Raw genomic sequence first — 18683 nt, forward strand, 5'->3', positions numbered from 1 at the left:
TTTCACTTTCATCAAGAGGCCCTTTAGTTCTTCTTCGCTTTCTGCCGTAAGGGTGGTATCATCTGCATATCTGAGATTATTGATATTTTTCCTGGCAATCTTCATTCCAGGTTGTGCTTCATCCAGTCCAGCATTTCTCATGATGTACTTTGCATATAAGTTAAATAAGCAGGGTGACAATATACAGCCTTGACGTACTCCTATCCCGATGTGAAACCAGTCTGTTGTTCCATGTACAGTTCTAACTGTTGCTTCTTGATCTGCATAAAGATTTCTCAGGAGGCAGGTAAGGTGGTATGGTATTCCCATCTTTTTCAGAATTTTCCACAGTTTATTGTGATCCACATTGTCAAAGTCTTTGGCATAGTCAATAAAGCAGAAGTAGATGTTTTTCTAGAAGTCTCTCACTTTTTGGATGATCCAACGGATGTTGGCAATTTGATCTCTGGTTCCTCTGCCTTTTCTAAATCCAGCTTGAACATCTGGAAGTTCATGGTTCATGTACTGTTGAAGCCTGGCTTGGAGAATTTTGAGCATTACTTTACTAGCGTGTGAGATGAGTACAACTGTGTGGTAGTTTGAGCATTCTTTGGCATTGCCTTTCTTTGGGATTGGAATGAAAACTGACCTTTTCCAGTCCCGTGGCCACTGCTGAGTTTTCCAAATTTACTGGCACTGAAACAATAGCTAATAAAATATCACTTTGCTAAAGAGCTTGTATCAATTCAGCTAATCTTTAAGCTCACCAGAAGAGACATTTGAAAATACTCCTGGGCATATATCTGTAACTGGAAAAGGTATATGTACCATAGTGTTCATTGCAGCACTATTTATAATAGTTAGGACATGGAAGCAAGCTTAATATCCATCAACTGATGAATGGATAAAGAAGATGTGGTAAATATATCAGTCAGTTCAGTTATGTCCCCCTCTTTGCAACCCCATGGACTGCAGCACAGTCCATGATGGCCTCCCTGTCCATCACCAACTCATGTCCATCAAGTTGGTGATGCTACCCAACTATCTCATCCTCTGTTGTCCCCTTCTCCTCCTGCCTTCAATCTTTCCCAGCATCAGGGTCTTTTCCAATGAGTCAGTTCTTCGCATCAGGTGGCCAAAGTATATATATATTGTATATACAATATATATACATATACATGTTGTATATACATGTATACAATAGAATATTACTCGGCCATAAGAAATAATGAAATACTGCCATTTACAGCAACATGGATGGACCTAGAGATTACAACATTAAGTGCAGTAAGTCAAAGACAGATATCATATTATATCACTTATATGTGAAATATAAAACAAAAAAAACGATACAAACACATTTATTTACAAAACAGAAATAGACTCACGGACATATAAAACAAACTTTTGGTTACCAAAGAGGAAAGGTGGGGCGGGGGATAAATTAGGAATTTGGGAGTAACAGATACACAGATATTACATATAAAATAGATAAACAACAAGGACATATTGTATAGCAAAGGGAACTATATTCAGTGTTTTGAAATAACCTGTATAGGAAAAGAATCTGAAAAAGAAAAAGATTATATATTTTTGTATAACTGAATCACTTTTCTATACACGCTAAACTAATACAACATTGTAAATCAACCATGCTTCAGTAAAATAAATTTTTAAAAAAAAAATGGGGATTCCTGGGCCTTGCCACAGACAGATGCAGTTTAAATCTCTAGGAGGATGAAGCCTAGGGCTCCCCTGACAGACTGGTGTGAGGAGAGAGGAAGGGGAAATGCTATCTAGTCGAGGAAAGTCGAGGAAATTGCTACTAGTCAAGTCCTGGTGGGCTGGATGTAGATGAAGGGCTCTTGTGATAACAGTTTGCATTCCAGCATAGCTCATTTTTATGTTTGAACAATTGTGATTTTCCAGCAGAGCTCCTGGATTGCGGAGCTCCTGTTGCATAGTGAAGAATATCGATATGTAAGGAAATAAGAAATACATCTGCTAAATCAGTGCACAGTCTGCATTACACATGACTTCCAAGTTCAGTGACACTCAGGGTGAACCAGAAAGGTTTATGTTATAATAGTGTCTTCTGTTTCAATTTACTATGTCTAATTTGGGGTGCCTCAGTGGGTAAAGAATCTACCTGCAGTGCAGGAAACACAGGAGACATGGGTTCAGTCCCTGTGTTGGGAAGATCCCCTGGAGGAGGAAATGGCAACCAACTCCAACATTCTTGCCTAGAGAATTCCATGGACAGAGGAGCCTAGCGGGTTACAGTCCACAGGGTCTCAAAGATTCAGACACGACTGAGCGACTAAGCACACAAACACACATGTCTAATAAAAATTACGCATCTTTAACGTCTTTTAACATATTTTTTTATTTGCTTGTTTTGTTATTAGCCATTTATCAAGCAACTATATTTAAATACACTCGATTAGACATAAAATAAAGGGACAGAAAGGAGCCTTGTGACACGCCGTGCTACGTTTATTCAGTCGTGTGCAACCTTTTGTGACCCCATAGATTGTAGCCTGTGTGGCTCCCCTGTCCATGTGATTCTCCAGGCAAGAATATTGAAGTGGACTGCCATTTCCTTCTCCAGAGGATCTTCCTGACCCAGGGATTGAAGCCGTGTCCCTTCAGTCTCCTGCACTGGTAGGTGTGTTCTTTACCACTAGCACCACCTGGGAAACCCTAATTTCATATTTTTCATACAATTGATTTTCTTTTTTTTTTTTTTTTGCACACCATTGGAATTTAGCCAGCAGAAAAATAATCTCCTTTCAGGATGGCTTAATCATTTTCATACTCAGAAATTTTGATTCTAAGTCTTGGCACAAATGGTACAGATTTTCATTGAACTGTACAGAATGGCAAAAACTCACTAGATTTGACTTCCACTCTTGGACTTCAAGTTTCTCCCAAAACTTCTCTGCTATTTCTCTCCTTCCCGCACCATGGTCTCAACCCTGCTTGCACTTAAGACTTTACTTGGGAACTTTTAAAAAGAATGGATGTCCAGGCAGGCCTTCCACCCACACCAATTAAACTAAAATTTTTGCTGATGAGGCCAGGCATCAAATACTATAAAGCATTCTGGGTGGTTCTGATGTCTGGTCAATGCTGAGAATGACTCTTGCCGAAAGGAGCCCCTCTCCCTTCTCATGCAGTCTCATGCCCCATGCTTCCACACCTTTCTGTGTGAAGTTCCTGCCTACCAGAACACCCTTTCTGCTCAGGTTCTCGTGTTTTCATCACACCCATCTTTCAAAATCTGGTTCAGATGCTGTTTCTTTCATTAGCTTGTTTCTGAATGCTTTGTGACTTGAAAGTCACTCAGTTGTGTCTGACTCTCTGCAACCCCATGGACTATACAGTGCATGGAATTCTCCAGGCCAGAATACCAGAGTGGGTAGCCTTTCCCTTCTCCAGGGGATCTTCCCAACCCAGAAATCGAACCCAAGTCTCCCGCAATCCAGGCGGATTCTTTACCAGCTGAGCCACAAGGGAAGCCCTTTGAATGCTTTAGGTCCACAGTAATCTCTGCCTCCTTTGATTTCTTAGAGCATTTTATTCCCTCTCAGGTCACTTTCCAGCTTGCCATTTCTGTGCATACTGTATTTTTGCACCCACCCACCCATCAGTTAACCTGTAAGCTTTTTCAGGGAAAGAAAGCCAACTTTCTGATTCACTTTTTGTACCTCATCACAGTGCCAGTAGACACAGGAAGAGGAGGATGGAAGGAAAAATAAAGAGGTGACAAACGGATTTAAATGACACCCATCCAGCTTATCCTTTTCTTTACTCGTATCCAGCATTAGAACTCTCTCTCTCTTTCTCTTTCCTAAGTGTTGGAGTAAAGTGACATTTCTCAACCACTTTTTCTACATGGATATATTCTTTAAGTTTTGTCTTTTCTTGGATGATCAGGTAATTGCAGTATTAAAAGCGTAACTCAGAAACATTCGAACTACAGTGGGACCCCTAGTTCTAGTTTTCTTTGATTGTTATAGTCTCATCTTCTCCAGTCTTTCTCCTTAGTCTGTCCTAATTTATACTCTCTAATCTTCTTAAAACATACTTGCATCCTGTTATTTCCCTGCACAAGAGCCTGGGCGTAGTTCCCTATTTCCCATCAAGGCTAGTCCAAGGTCCTCACCAGTTCAGCATTCAAGGCTTTTCATGATCTTTTCATGCTTAATTCCCATTCCACTCCTTCTCCAGACCAATTCAGCAGCTTAACTTTAACTATTTAGGTCTTCCTTTCCTTTGTTTTACACCCATCAACCTTATCTTTGCTAAGAGGTTTCATTCTTGGTATCATCTCCATCTCTATGAGTTCAATTCCTAATCATTCTTCAATTTCAATTGAAAGATTACTTCCACCATTATTCCTTAACAATCTCCAATGCTCTCCCTGCCCTAGATCGAAAGTCATCTCTCCACTGACTCCCCAAAGCATTTCTATTTTTTTGCAGCATATCACTTTCCTCCTTAGGTCGCCCTTATATTCTTTACATGCCTGTTTTCTTAAAAATCCTGCAAGCACTGAAAGGGCAAGTGTTGAACTCATATGCTCATCTTTATGCTCCCTATGGTGTCTCATATTTAAGTTTAAGTTTCATCACTAGTTTCTGCTAATAACGAAGTCTGTGACCCTGAGCAAGTCATTTAACCTGTTTGTGTCAATTTGTTCATAAATCAAAAACATATTCTAACCGTCTGAATTTGAGATGGCTTAAATTACATATTCCTGGGACTGCACAAGAACACTTGGAAGCACATACTAAAATAAAGATTCCTGCATAACTTCAACAAAGCCTAAAATTATGGCCACACTACTGGCTGTTTCCACCAATAAGTTCCTATAATTATTTTTTCTGACTTACTTGGATCAATACAGAGTGCTGTGACTGTGCCCTTTCTGGCTGTTACTGCTACCTCAAACATCAGTGACATAATATACTCCTCACCTTTTTGTTAATGTATAGAATTGCATTTGTGTTTGGAGGGAATCATACATTCAATCATTTATTCCATAAATATTTATTGAGTATCTATTAACCAAACATTTTTCCAGGTGATGGGTTCTGTTCTCAAATTAGTAAATAGAAGAGGGGAGGGGAAGGAAAAAAACAACTGGTGTAAGTATGGAAGTTTTCTTCCTATTTTAACTATTCTAAACAATCTCTCATTAGTAGATTATGAAACTTTTAGACCACCTATGTTAGGCTAAGAGTCAAAGCAAACTCTTTCATGGTTAATGTTTCCTAAAAGCAAAAGGAAAATTCCTTTTTTTTTTTCATTTGTGCAGATGATGCAGGGGAGTGAGTACAAAGTGTGTCCGCTCAATCCTTCTAAAGATAATACACTGGAAACATTTTGGTGGGTGTGAATCACTCAGACAAGCATTCTTCACTCAGAAATAGAAACTGGCCTTATTTGTTCCAGATGTTATACAGCTGCAGGGAAGTTAAAGCCAGTGGTCCTGTTTTCAATGCAACCAAACTCTTATTGCATTTGGAATTTCTTAACCAATGAACTCATGTTACTTGTTCTAAGACCTGCACGATTTTTTTTTTTTTCTTCCAGTTTTTCCATTTACAAACAACTCTGTTTCAAGGGAACTACACTTCAGAATTAATGAGTCTACATCTGTGTTGTACAAAGGAAACACATCCTGTTTACCACTGTTTCCACCTTTCATTTATCTCAACCTCTTTAATTTCAGGCGTAAAACATCTCAAAGAGAGTGCTTGAAGTAAAAGAAAAGGAGAGTTGAGTTGTATGGTTCTTAATATTTTATAGCTCTTTAAAGATGGAATGATGAGATGTTCATCTTAGGAAGAATTTCAAGCAGAATCATTAGGGAGGATATTGAGTATAAAGATATAACTCAAATTGCTGTTTGTAGTTTGAAAAACTTGACTTATTAGCTTATTTCTTAACTTGCCTGTAGGTCTGTAAGAGCTGCTGTGTTGATGCATGAAATATAAAATTTACCCTCTTTGAAGAGGGTAAATAAGTTAAGAAATTAAGTAAGTGATATACATACTAATTTCATCTCTAGTCCATAAAAATGAAAATATATGCGTTCTATTTTGTTTGAGAACATTTGTGTCTGCGACACAGAGTACCAGATCTTGAGATTATTGTTTTTATAGAGAAGATTTTTTCAAATTGTGTTTCATGGACAATCTACAGCAGAATCACACTGGTAGCTTTGTGAAAATATGTATTTCTAGGCCCAGTTGAGCTAGAATCTCTGCAAATTGGGCCTGTGGAGCTAGAGGGACTCCAGAGATCAGAAAACAACAACAAAGTCTCATCTTCCAGCTGTGAACAGCAAAGCCTAGAGAAGTTAAGTGAATTTCTCAAAACCATGAAGCCAGTTAATAATAAAGTAAAGGCCTAAAATTTTGTTTATTAATGCTAAGACCAGCATTCTTTTCCAGTTAGTTTTTATCCTTCAAAAAGATTTAAAAAAATAAAATTTAAAGGAACATTTAGGGCTTCCTAGGTGTCTGGATGGTAAAGAATCCACCTGCCAATGCAGGGGACACAGGAGATGGGAGTTCAAGACCAGGGTCGGGAAGATCCCCTGGAAGAGGAAATGGCAACCCATTACAGTATTTTTGCCTGAAAAATTCCATGGACCGAGGAGCCTGGTGGGCTAGAGCTGTAAAGGGTTGGATGCTACTGAGCAACTGTGCAAGTACCCAAATATCACTGGATGTCTCACTTAACAACTCTTTTATATAATATATTTTATGAAAGCGTTAGTTGCTCAGTTGTGCCCAACTCTTTGCAACTCCGTAAACTGCAGCCTGCCAGGGTCCTCTGTCCACGGAATTCTCCAGGCAAGAATATTGGAGTGGGTAGCCACTCGTTTCTCCAGGGGATCTTCCCAACCCAGGGATTGAACCCAGGTCTCCTGAATTGCAGGCAGATTCTTTTACTGTCTGAGCCACCAGGAAGACCAATATACTTTATGCATGTATAATATAACATACAATAATATATTTCTGTTATTAATTATCCAAATCCTTATTCTCCAAGATTTTGGAAGTACCTTTCCTTCAGACTCACCATGAATCTTTTGAGTTATAATTAAAATCTTCCAGGAAAAAGAGGAAAATGTTATGTTTCATGGATTATTGATTAAGTCTTTGAAATTTCATAATTGATTATTGTGGAAATGAGTGTTTATTAATTAAAGCTATTCAAATCATTTAAATAGCAGTTTGGATTCAGTAATGATTCTTCAAAGACATACACAAAAACTACAATTGATGGCATACATTCTTGGTATATGCATATGGCATAGGTTAAAATCGAGCCTTAAAATAGTCTGTGTGATGCCATTCAAAGCTGATTCAAAAACTTGTCCCGCACATATTAATAATGCTATTAATCATTTTATATTTTTTCTTACATATGTAGTTTAGCCTACACAAAGGAAAAGACTCTGCGAATGCTATTTATTAAGTTTTCTATAATTTGCCTCAAGCGATAGTGTGTTGACACTCATTTGGGGCTTCCCGGGTGGCTCAGATGGTGAAGAATCTGCCTGCAATGTGGGAGACATGGGTTCAGTCCCTGGGATGGGAAGATCCCCTGGAGAAGGAAATGGATTCCCACTCCAGTATTCTTGCCTGGAGAATCCTATGGACAGAGGACCGTGGCAGGCTACAGTCCATAGGGTGGCAAAGAGTCAGACACGACTGAGCAACTTTCATTTTCACTTTCTGGCACCCACTTATGAGTAAAGAGGCATTACCAGAGACAAGATGTGCACACATACTTCTCTGCTATTCATAAGTGAACGCTCCTAAATGCATTAAAGACAATATTGTTTTCAGTGTTAGTCACATATAAAAAAGGGATATTAGAATTTTGGGTATGTATGTGAGATGAGAGCCTCTCCTCTGTAAATGACTTATCACCGAATTCAGTGACTAGACTCCACAGAATCAGAACAAAAAATGGATGTGAAGTCCACTGGTTCTCTGACCTAATTCTGCTGCCAGGCAAAGAGGAGTGTTCCCACATGTGAGTTCCATTTAAACCCCCCCCAAATTCTTCCCTGTTGATTTCTGATAATTTATTAAATTTTGAAGTTTTTTTCTTTCTTTAAGGATAGTAGACGCTTGTTTCCACATAGCTTTTCATTTATAAATTAAAAAAAAAACTTAAGGTCAATTGTTTAATAATTTTTGAGTGATGGTAGAGATACAATAAAATATGATGAGATTCATAAATGTAAAAGCAGATGTACCTTAGGGTCCACATTGAGAATTTTTCTGTCTCTTTTGTATTTGAAAAGTAAGCCTTCTGGATTATCGGCAATCACTTGGTAGTTGGGAGTTGAATTCCAAACAGCAATATGACTGTCCCAGTTGTAAAAACTATAAAAATAAATATTTATTAGGAATTAATATGCATAGTGAATTAAATGGACAAATATATTCCAGACAATATTTGGGGAAGTTCAGCTTCAAGATAAATGGATAAGATCACAGTCTGTAGAACCACGCAGACCACAGGTGTGATTAAAATTCTTGCAGAAAAGATTAGACTGGGTTCTGAATCATTTAGATACATATTTATGACTATTTTGCATGATTTCCTGGTTTGGACACTCTAAGATCTAGGGCCTATTCCAGTATTATATTCCCAGGAAGAAGAAAATTGATGTAATTTAAGGCTATTTCTTCTAGTTCAGACTCTTCACGTTATTGAGTATTTAGGGTATTAAATAAGAGGCTGTTTACTGGAAGGAAAAGTAGGCTAAGTCACCTCTTTTCATTCAAAACCAATTAATTTGTTTCTTTAAGGCTCTATTTTTCAATGATACATTTCCCAGGCAGTAAGAAAACTACTTGTGTTTGAGAGATGACCACAGGCCAGGCATGATGTGATGTATTTACAACAACATCCATGTGAAACTGCTCTTACTTCACAGACAAGGCAAGGATATCAGAGGAGTTCAACTAGTATAGTTAACATTATAAATCTAATATTTCAACCCAGATCTGTGTGTTTCAAAGCATACACATACTCTTTCTACCACTCGGCATTGCCTGTTCAACTCTTTCTTTGGATGATCTTCTACGGAAACTTTGAATTTTTTCCATGTCTTATTTTATATTTGTCAATACAAATATAATGCTGTTATGTGTTAGAAGCATCCTCAACATACTTATTTTTATGTATCTTATTCCCATTAACACATCTCAAATATTATGTTTGCTTTTAAAATGACAGCTGTAGAGATAAGACATGTATAGCTCACAGCCCAGTATGCCTCTCAAATATTTGTAATATTTATTTTTAATCATTTCCCCCTTATCCTATTTCTGGGTTGTTTTGCCTTCTGTTACTGCTCTTCATTTTGAAAGAGTAGATTTCATTGATTAAAGTCACTCTGAATTACATTTTTTTTCTGAGGCATCAACTTTTTGCTATTATCAGAAAATGTGATATGTTTACCTTCAAATATTTTAATATTCAAAAACTGATTGTATAGATCATATATTTATATCTTCAGGGGTGCATATGAGTGAGAACTAGTCTCTCCCTTCCCCTCTTACTTCTTCTATGGTCAAGACATAATAACATCTGCCCTTTCTGAGGCATAGAGTTAGAAAAAGAAGTTTTCCAACCACCTCTGTCCGTTTTGTCAATCCTTCCCAAGAGAGCAGGAATGACTATCTGATTAACAACTTGAGGGCAGCAGCTGAACATTCATGCTTTCTAGGTCCTCACTTTAGCCAGCTTTTGGTAATCTCAATGCCCAATAGGTTGATGATAGGAGAGCTGCCAAGAGTACTGGTGGTAAATTCAATCCAGTAGAAAAGGAATTACAAGACAATTTGACTTCACACTCAAACTGGGTTCCTCAATTCGGTTTAATTCATAATAAGGAAGATATAATTGACCTCCATCCACCTGGGTGTTCAGTTAGGAGACTGACAAACTGGAATAAGGGACATGGGTGTGATTCTCAACCTTACGTGTGTGTGCATTTCTGAGATATATAGATAGAGACAATCTCACTAAAATGCTTGAGTCATAGTTGTACTCTGAGGGGCATGGTTTATATCACACATTCCTATCTTGTTGCTCGGACTTCAAATTAAAAGCCTCACTGAAGTTCAGGCAGATTTTTTGAATATATATTAATATGTATATATATATATACACACACTCATTATGTAAGAAAGTCAATTCGTCTAGCATATGGTACTTTTGATGAAGTGACTTGGATTTTTGGTCAATACTTTTTGTTCTCCTATTCAGGGAAGGGTAATAGGCTTCATTTCAAATGCCAATTCTAATAGCTAATGCTTATTAATATTTAATAATAATGACTAACACATTTAATAAGCATCATGTACCGGGTAGTGTTTTGAGACTAAGGAATCTATGATTAATCTTATTGTCAACCCCATGAAGTAGGCATAAAGCTATCCCATTTTATACATACACAGCCCAGGTAATCATGAAGTGTGTCTGTGGATGAAAATGAGGAACTGGATTTAGTAACATACTGAAAAGTGGATTTACTGGTTGTGAGAAAAATGTCAATGAGATAAGAGTCTAGATTACTCTCAGATTTCTGATTTGAATACCTAAGTGGATAGAATTATTAATGTTTACTAGAAAATAAAACACAAAGTAGGGAACAGATTGCAGGAGATAGAAGGGGATTATTTTAGTTTTAGATGTGTTCAACTTGAAATCCTCAGGAAATATCCAAGAAAATGAAAGCAAAGGTCTTGGTTTGTGCTGTTTACTGCCATATTTCCAATTCCTTTTTAGAGCCCATGCCTGACACATGGTAGATACTAAGTGTATATTAACAGAATAAATAGATAATGGATAAATTTCTAAATTTAGAGTCTTCTTAGATGGAGAAGGGGTTTCCCCAGTAGCTCAGAGGAAAGAATCTGCCTGCAACGCAGGAGATGTGGGTTGTATCTCTGAGTCAGGAAAATCCCCTGGAGGAGGAAATGGTAACCCACTCCAGTATTCTTGCTGGGACAATCCTATGGATGGAGGAGCCTAGCAGGCTACAATCTGTGGGGTCGCAAAGAGCTGGACATGACTGAGTGGCTGAGCATGCTTCGATGGAGTACCAGCAGTACCAGCAGTATTTAAATTCCAGTAGGTGACTGAGATAGACAAAGGAGAAAATGTGAATAAGAATGAAATCTGGGGGACTTCCCTGGTGGTTCAGTGGTGAAGACTTCAGCTTCCAACATGTGCCTTGCAGACAAAAAAACCAAAACATAAAACAGAAGCAATAGTGTAACATATTCAATAAAGATATTAAAAATGGTTTGCATTAAAAAAATTTAATAAAAATAAAAAAAATTTTAAAAAGAGTGAAACCTGGAAATGTCAGTTTTGTAGGAAAAAAGAGGAATCAGTAAAGGAAATTAAAAAACAGTGATCTGAAGCATCAGGAAGAACCAGGAGAGTTATTTTATTGCAAAATCTGAAGAGAGGAGAATATATAAAGAAACAGTACTTTAGGAAAGATTATAGTGCCAAATGCTTTATAATTCAGATAATGAATGAAAAGAGTTCATCCAAATTTTCACTTGGAAGGATATTACAAAAAAACAGTTGCAGTAAAATGGTGGGAGCAAACTTCAGTTATAGAGAATTTAAGAGACAATGAAAAAAGATCATTGAATAAAAAATTCCTGTATTAATTTAGTTATGAAGGAAACAAGAAAACTAGGACAGCATTGAAAAGGATATAAAAAATTAAAGGTCAGGTTTTTTTTAGGATGAACTATTCTTGAATTTGTTTCCATGATGTGAAGAGGGGGAAGTAGAGAAAGCAGGATCCTAAAGCAGCAGGAGGTATAAAAAGGCTTTATTATAAAAAATATATATATGAGATAATATATTGAATATGTAACTGCATTATGTTACATATTTTAACACGTAACATATGTTACATACATTATAATCTCTTCTATGGAGATTAATTTGATTTTAGTAAGAATCCTGCATACTGTTTATTTCTATTCCTGTTATATAGATGAGGGCCCTGGAGCTAAGGAGCTTCCCAGGTGTCTCTAGTGGTAAAGAAGATGCTTGCCAATGCAGGAAGTGCAAGAGATGTGGGTTTGACCCCTGGATCGGGAAGATCCCCTGGAGTAGGAAATGGCAACCCACTTCAGTATTCTTGCCTGAAAAATTCCATGGACAGAGGAGCCTGGCAGGCCACAGTCAATGGGGCTGCAAAGAGTCAGACATGACTGAGCACATACACTGGAGCTAAGAGAAGATAAATGTTTAAAATTTATATTACTAGCAAGTACTAGAATACAGTCTCAAATCCAGTCTATAGGCGCTAAAACAAGTACTGTTTCTTAAAATTTTTATTTTATTGTATTAAGAACACTCAACAGGAGACCTTCTCTCTTTGCAAACTTTAAGTGTACATTATGTTGACTATAAGTACAACACTGCACAGCAGGGCTTTAGAGCTTACTTGTCTTGTTTCAGTGAAACTTGATGTAAATTGATTATTAACTCCACCTAGACAGTGTGTTGAAAGCAGAGACATCACTTTGCCAACAAAGGTTTTTCCAGTAGTCATGTATGGATGTGTGAGTTGGACCATAAAGAAGGCTAAGTGCCTAAGAATTTATGCTTTTAACTGTGGTGCTGAAAGAAAACTCTTTTTTTTTTCCATTTATTTTTATTAGTTGGAGGCTAATTACTTTACAATGTTGTAGTGGTTTTTGCCATACATTGACATGAATCAGCCATGGATTTACATGTATTCCCCATCCCGATCCCCCCTCCCAGCTCCCTCTCCACCCGATCCCTCTGGGTCTTCCCAGTGCACCAGGCCCGAAAAACTCTTTTAAGAGTCTGTTGGATAGAAAGGAGATCAAACCAGTCAATCCTATAGGAAATCAATCCTGAACATTCATTGGAAGGACTGATGCTGAAGCTCCAATACCCTGGCTTCCTGATGGCTCACTGGCTTTGACTCATTGGGAAAGACCCTGATGCTGGGAAAGACTGAGGGCAAGAGAAGAAAGGGGGCAGATGATGAGATGGTTGGATGACATCACTGACTCTATGGACACGAGTTTGAGCAAACTCCAGGTGATAGTGAAGGACAGAGAAGCCTGGTGCGCTGCAGTCCTAGAGAGTTGGACACAACCAAGCAACTGAACAACAAGCTTTTTGGATTTGGATATCCATTTCCTTTCTCAGATTTTGGAAGTTTTCAGTTATTATTTCTTTGAGTAAGTTTTCTGATCTTTTATTTATCTCTTCTTATTCTGGGAATCCTAAACTGCTTGTATTGGTTTCTTGATGGTATCCCATAACTCACTTAAGCTTTCTTCACTTTCCCTCATTGTTTTCTTTTTGCTCTTCTGACCTAATTATCTCCAATGACTGGTCTTTAAATTCACCAGTGTTTTATTTTGCTTGATTTAGCTTGATGTTGAAACACTTTAGTGGGTTTTGTTTAAGTTTGATTATTGTCTTTAGCGCCATGATTTGTTTTGTACTTTTTAATATTTTCTTTTTGTTCAGTTTCTCCTTTTGTCCATGCATGTGTTCCTGACCCATATATATCAGATTACTACTTTTCTTTGGAGAAGGAAATGGCAACCCACTCCAGTATTCTTGCCTGGAGAATTCCATGGACAGAGAAACCTGGTAGGCTTTGTCCATGGGGTCACAAAGAGTCAGACACGACTGAGTGACTAACACTAACACACTTCTACCTTTCTTTAGGGTCAGTATCTGGAGATTTATTTCATCCCTTTTTTGGGGGAACATTCTTGCCTGATTATTGATTTTCCTTGACTTTCTGTGTTGCTGCCTGCATATGAGACAAAGTAGATGCCTCTCCCAGTCTTCATGAACTGGATTGTTACAGGAGAAGACCACCACCTATCAACTTGGATAGAGATTCATTGGCCCATTCTAACTTTTTCCCTCCTCAGGAAGAAGCAGGCAGCTGTGGATTTTCTCCCTTGCTCTGTGATGAGCAGTGAGTGGGATGTATGATGTCTACCAGCCCAAGATGCTGTAACCATTTCCTCCAGGTGCATAGAATATGCCTGACCCAACAGAAGTCCAAGACTGGCAAAATGGAAGTTAGTTCCCTATGGAGCCCCACTTAGAACAGCTGGGAGTTTGGGTACAGAAACCAATCCCTGCTTCCCCTGGGAGAAGCTGAGGGCTAGAGGGTTTCTTTTTCACAGTGTGATGCTAAGCTGGCAAAAGGTAATCCAGTAAGAGGGTGTCTCAAATCTCTATTGGCTTTGTTAAGACTGGTTTTCATTTGACTGGGGGGTACATGGACCTTTCGGTTGTTTCTGGATTTCTAACAAAGTGAATTTGTCTGGGACTAGTTACTGAATCTGTGTATTTGTTGGGGAGAAGAAGAGTCCAGGGCTTCCTACTCTGCTATCTTGTTGATGTCACCAACCCAAACATTCTTTTTAATCTGATGTTTATTGATTTCTTTAAAGTGGCAAAGTAATTGTCAATGCAGAATGTGTTAATGTATATTTAAATCTTAATTCTATTCCTTTTAAGCCATCTATATCCAACTCCATATTCTAGATAGTATTATAACTCATAATTCTATTTGAATTTTTATTGTCTATTAGTATTCTTTGATAGTTCTTCTACAGTACTGTTTTGCACTTATTGAGGTCTTGGGTTCTCCAGATCACCCTTTTTATTCTCATTTATAACAACCAATTTCTTAACTTCTCTATCATTCTTGAGACACTTGCCATTAATCACAACTGTCTAGTTCAATAGACCCTTTTGATATTCATAAATACCAGCTCTAGGTCAGTTCAAATGTTTGCCTTCTCTGTTCTTGCATATAGTCTTTTGACAATTCTTGCTGAAAACAACATACTGTACCATAGATGTAATTCTAAATTTCAAATTCTAACCCCCAATTCTAGATCCTACAGAGTAACTTTTTACATATTCTAGTTCTCTTTCTCTATCTTTCATTATGTTATTCATGCATCCTATTCCTCCACTTCCTTCTTTACTATCAGAAAATGACCTTACTTCTTAGTTTATTAGTAAAAAAGGACACTAAATGGGAACATGATCAAGATTCTATCCTTTCACTTGCAAATTTATTCATATTGACACTGTTCTCTAACCTTCCTTCAGCTCAGAATGAATGCCTCTCTTCTTTTCCAAGGTTAAAAAAAAAATCTGTTTGTTTTCTGAATTCCATTCCTTATTGTCTTCTTTGTTACTTTAAGAGTTACTCAACATTTCTCTAATATAATCAAACTCCTCTCCCTATACAATTTTTCTCCGAACTAACACACACATATAAATTTCAGCTAAACAAGGGAAAGAAAGACTGACATAAAGAAAGAGACAGAGAGAAAGAAGTTTAAAAAAAAAAAAAGAAAGAAAGAAAGAAAAGAGAGGAATAAAAAAGAGAAAGGAAAAAGGAGAAGAGAGATTTAAAAACTTCCTCAAACTCATATTCTCCTGATGCATTATAATTAAGTCAATCTTCTCTATGCCAGCTTACCCCAAACCATGTTCCATCTCAGTTCTCTCAACTGAACTGCTGATCCACATCACCTGCTCAACTGTACTTACTGGGGTAAACCACAGGCATCTCAATCTCAGCATGAAGTGTTACTTGCTCAGTCATGTCTGACTCTTTGTGACCCCACGGACTGTAGCCCACCAGGCTCCTCTGTCCATGGAATTTTCCAGACAAGAATACTGGAGTGGGTAGCCATTTCCTTCTCCAGGGGATCCTCCCAACCCAAGGATTGAACCTGGGTCTCCTTCATTGCAGGCAGATTCTTTATAGTCTGAGCTACCAGAGAAGCCCCAATGTCAACATATCAAAAAGTAATTTTTTCTTTCCCATCTTCCAAACCTGTTTATTTTACACTTGCTACACTGTTTCTATCAACAAGTAGCACTCAATAAATATTCATAAACTAAATTAATGATACAATGCCAGTATTTGTTATCATTCATCATTCAGTTGATTATATTATTTTCAATTACTACAGAACTAAAACAAGGAAGTAGCAAGAAAGTTATTTTAAAAGGTAAATAAGAGTGCTCGCTTCGGCAGCACATATACTAAAATTGGAACGATACAGAGAAGATTAGCATGGCCCCTGCGCAAGGATGACACGCAAATTCGTGAAGCGTTCCATATTTTTAAACTCCTAGAGGAGAACATAGGCAAAACACTCTCCGACATAAACCACAGCAAGATCCTCTATGACCCACCTCCCAGAATATTGGAAATAAAAGCAAAACTAAACAAATGGGACCTAATTAAACTTAAAAGCTTTTGCACAACAAAGGAAACTATAAGTAAGGTGAAAAGACAGCCCTCAGATTGGGAGAAAATAATAGCAAATGAAGAAACAGACAAAGGATTAATCTCAAAAATATACAAGCAACTCCTACAGCTCAATTCCAGAAAAATCAATGACCCAATCAAAAAATGGGCCAAAGAACTAAACAGACATTTCTCCAAAGAAGACATACAGATGGCTAACAAACACATGAAAAGATGCTCAACATCACTCATTATCAGAGAAATGCAAATCAAAACCACAATGAGGTACCATTACACGCCAGTCAGGATGGCTGCTATCCAAAAGTCTACAAGCAATAAATGCTGGAGAGGGTGTGGAGAAAAGGGAACCTTCTTACACTGTTGGTGGGAATGCAAACTAGTACAGCCACTATGGAAAACAGTGTGGAGATTTCTTAAAAAACTGGAAATAGAACTGCCATATGACCCAGCAATCCCACTTCTGGGCATACACACTGAGGAAACCAGATCTGAAAGAGACACGTGCACCCCAATGTTCATCGCAGCACAGTTTATAATAGCCAGGACATGGAAGCAACCTAGATGCCCATCAGCAGATGAATGGATAAGGAAGCTGTGGTACATATACACCATGGAATATTACTCAGCCATTAAAAAGAATTCATTTGAACCAGTTCTAATGAGATGGATGAAACTGGAGCCCATTATACAGAGTGAAGTAAGCCAGAAAGATAAAGAACATTACAGCATACTAACACATATATATGGAATTTAGAAAGATGGTAACGACAACCCATTATGCAAAACAGAAAAAGAGACACAGAAATACAGAACAGACTTTTGGACTCTGTGGGAGAAGGTGAGGGTGGGATGTTGCGAAAGAACAGCATGTATATTATCTATGGTGAAACAGGTCACCAGCCCAGGTGGGATGCATGAGACAAGTGCTCCGGCCTGGTGCACTGGGAAGACCCAGAGGAATCGGGTGGAGAGGGAGGTGGGAGGGGGGATCGGGATGGGGAATACATGTAAATCTATTGCTGATTCATGTCAATGTATGACAAAACCCACTGAAAAAATAAATAAATAAATAAATAAATTAATTAAAAAAAAATAAAGTAAAAGGTAAATAAGAGAATTCATCTAGAACATTGATCCGGGACTTAAATCTGAACTCTGAAGCAATTGTTTAAATTTTCTCTATCTAAAATTTAGAGGTTGACCTAGATATTGCAAAGGCTTTTCACAATGGAAATAGTCTATTATTATGAAAGCCTCCTTTGATTCAGTGAATTATTGCATGTTATTCTAATTTATGTATAAATGTTCACATCTAGAAAATACTTGTAGAAAAGTTCAAACATACTGTATGTAAAGTTGAAGAACATAAAGGGATAATTTCTGTGAAATTAATTAAGGTGTTGGAGTAACAGAACAAATTACCATTTGCTCCCCATGATAAACATCTTAGCAATTGGGCATTTTATTATATAAGAGCATACTTATATACAACTTATATAAATAAGTTAGAATAATGAGATAAATAGGTGTAAAATTTGTTCATTAAGTGACAAAGTGTCCTTATGCATATTTTTTGAAAGAATTACCTGTTTGTCATCTATTTTACATGATGACTCCTAGTGTCAGAAAAAAAATATTTTTATTACATCACAGGGAAACAGGGCTTTGGACCACCAGGGGGAGTAAAGTTCAAAGCCATTGTCTCCAAAATGCTTTGTCCTAATTTTGTTCAATATCTTCCTTCAAGTTGCATATTTAGGGAAACTATGGAAGCATAATGGACAATGCTATCAAAGATTAGAAAATTTTGCACATAAAAATACATTTTAAGGCAAGCCAACATCTTAAGAGTGAATCCAGAACAAAAATAATGACTGTAACAATTATAGTCTCCACTACCTAAAGCATAGGGAAAAGAATAAGATCATATCATTATCATATGAACAGGAAATCTGACATCACAGAGAACACATTACTGAAAGAGAACCTATTAGCACCTAAGAGATTTTCCCTATGAGTATAACCAACAGTTCATAATGAATAGGAGGGAGTCTTTATTTCAATCTCCATTAATAATGGAATCTTTCTGGGTTTTAAAGAGTTGGACCAGTAGGCATTTATAATACCTAATACTTGAATATGCTTATAAAGTTTATATTCTATTTGAGAGAAATATTATATTCTATTTGAGAGAAAAATAAAGAATATTTATAAGATACAATTTTTAGGAAGAGAGATATTTATATTTAAAGGAAATTTATAAAAACAGAAATAAAAAACTTACAAAAACAGTTTTTGTGAAATCAAAAGATTTTATTGAAAA

The 18683-nt window shown here is 37.2% G+C and overlaps 1 protein-coding gene and 1 non-coding gene across 3 annotated transcripts in view; one reads left to right on the top strand and one right to left on the bottom strand.

The window, feature by feature from the left end:
• The window catches only part of CFAP299 (cilia and flagella associated protein 299), a 637609-nt gene that overhangs the window by 14339 nt on the left and 604587 nt on the right, over window positions 1-18683 (bottom strand). For both annotated transcript variants that reach the window (XM_061145195.1, XM_061145194.1), the window contains one exon: window positions 8267-8396. In XM_061145195.1, coding sequence (XP_061001178.1) covers window positions 8267-8396 — 130 coding nt within the window. The remainder of the gene's footprint in view (window positions 1-8266; window positions 8397-18683) is intronic.
• On the top strand, window positions 16108-16214 carry LOC133058930 (U6 spliceosomal RNA). The gene has a single exon (XR_009693438.1). It is a non-coding gene; the product is annotated as a U6 spliceosomal RNA (small nuclear RNA).

The sequence above is a fragment of the Dama dama genome, chromosome 6 (assembly GCF_033118175.1).
Source record: "Dama dama isolate Ldn47 chromosome 6, ASM3311817v1, whole genome shotgun sequence".
NCBI classification, from domain to species: Eukaryota; Metazoa; Chordata; class Mammalia; order Artiodactyla; family Cervidae; genus Dama; species Dama dama.